General features: G+C 39.2%; 1 protein-coding gene across 1 annotated transcript in view; it reads left to right on the top strand.

Annotated features, from left to right (window-relative positions):
- Window positions 1-1,550, top strand: part of LOC106100362 (MAP kinase-activating death domain protein) — a 26,585-nt gene that overhangs the window by 22,159 nt on the left and 2,876 nt on the right. Inside the window, exons 24-26 of the mRNA XM_013279190.1 lie at window positions 2-85; window positions 185-310; window positions 789-830. Of these exons, the coding sequence (XP_013134644.1) occupies window positions 2-85; window positions 185-310; window positions 789-830 (252 nt within the window). The remainder of the gene's footprint in view (window position 1; window positions 86-184; window positions 311-788; window positions 831-1,550) is intronic.

Genomic DNA, 1,550 nt, shown 5'->3' with positions numbered 1-1,550 from the left:
GACGTACAGTCCCAAAATACGTGTGCTCTGCCTTTGGAAGAAGAACGGTGGCCAGACGCAGTTACACAAATATTATACGAAAAAAGTAAGACATAGAATATTTTGTATTGAAGAAGTCAAGACTTTCCATGATTTCTAGTGATTTCGGTGTTTAAAGAGTGGAGTAATTGTTTTGTTTGTGTAGTGCAAGGGTCTGTACTACTGCATCAAGGAGGCGATGGAGCGCAGCGGGCGGCGGCGCGACGCGGCCGAGCTGGGGGGCGAGTTCCCCGTGCAGGACTGCGCCTCGGGCGAGGGCGGCCTCATACAGGTAGCCGACACCAACACACGCTAATAAACCATTTACACAATGCACACTTATAATAAATTCAATGATGATTATCCTAGAAACATTAGTCATGTTAGAGGGCAAGATATTAAATTACTAACTTTCATCCACGACTCCGTCCGCGTGAAATTAAGTAACAAAAGAGAGTACCTTATGTGTTCTTCCAAACAGTGCTCTGCAATTATGCCTTTCATGCAGATCCATTCAGCAGTTTAGGCTACGAAATCTATCAAACATCCATCTATCCAATTCACATTTATCGTATTAGTGTGATTTACAAATGTATTTCAAATTCAGCTCTATCATCTATCATGCAGCAATATTCTAGTAGTGTTTTTTTAAAAAAAAAAAACAAACTACATTGGTTCTATAACTATAGTCTTTATAGTCTTGAGCCATTTGTAGAATTGATTAAAAGTTGAAAACGAAATTTTAAAGTATGAATATTTGTGCATTCAAGGTGTGCATGGAGGGCGTCGGTCTACTGTTCCATCACAGCAAGGTAGGGTTGCCATTTTTTAAATTATTTTTGTCAGCTTTCTATATGTATTTGCAGTGATATACCAAAACGATCAGTGATCAATCCTTCAATCGAGAATATGACATGAGACATCAGTTTTGGTATTATCATATAAGAAATGATACCAGGTAAGGTCTGTGTCGGTGTTTACGCTTATTTGGATACCATCATATAGAAGGAAGACGGCCGCGGCAGCGCCGGCCCTGCTTCCTTAACTGTACCAGTACACAAACACTACTATATCAGACCCCGTACTGAATAAATTTCAGTTTAATGTAATTACTAAAGTTATTATGGGGCAAATCCATGTTGAAGAGTTAGTATAATTCAAGAGTTAGCTGTCTAGAACCCCAGTAATATTATCTGGACCAAGTATTTATCCCGACGCAAGGACCACTCAAACATTCCTATTTCGATTTCTAAGAACCTCTTTATGTTTTTACATATTATACAGTATCTATTTTTCCTTTAATTCCACATCTATTTATTTATATATTTATTATGCGCGATTTTTATTTTTATTCTATTTGCTTATGTCGAATCGAAGCCGTATTTTGCCCGTCGTTTCTCTACTACCAATTCGATGTAATAGTTAGTTTTACATTTTAAGGTTATCCGTCATTTACTTTAAGTGTACTCTATGATGTGAGTCGTGCATGCGCTATTGCCCGCCCGGTCGCCGCCCGGTCGCCGCCGGCCGCC

Source organism: Papilio polytes, unplaced genomic scaffold (assembly GCF_000836215.1).
Source record: "Papilio polytes unplaced genomic scaffold, Ppol_1.0 DF824047.1, whole genome shotgun sequence".
In the NCBI taxonomy this organism is placed as follows: Eukaryota; Metazoa; Arthropoda; class Insecta; order Lepidoptera; family Papilionidae; genus Papilio; species Papilio polytes.
The sequence above is the reverse complement of the archived record's forward strand: the minus strand, read 5'-3'. Positions and strand labels throughout refer to the sequence as shown.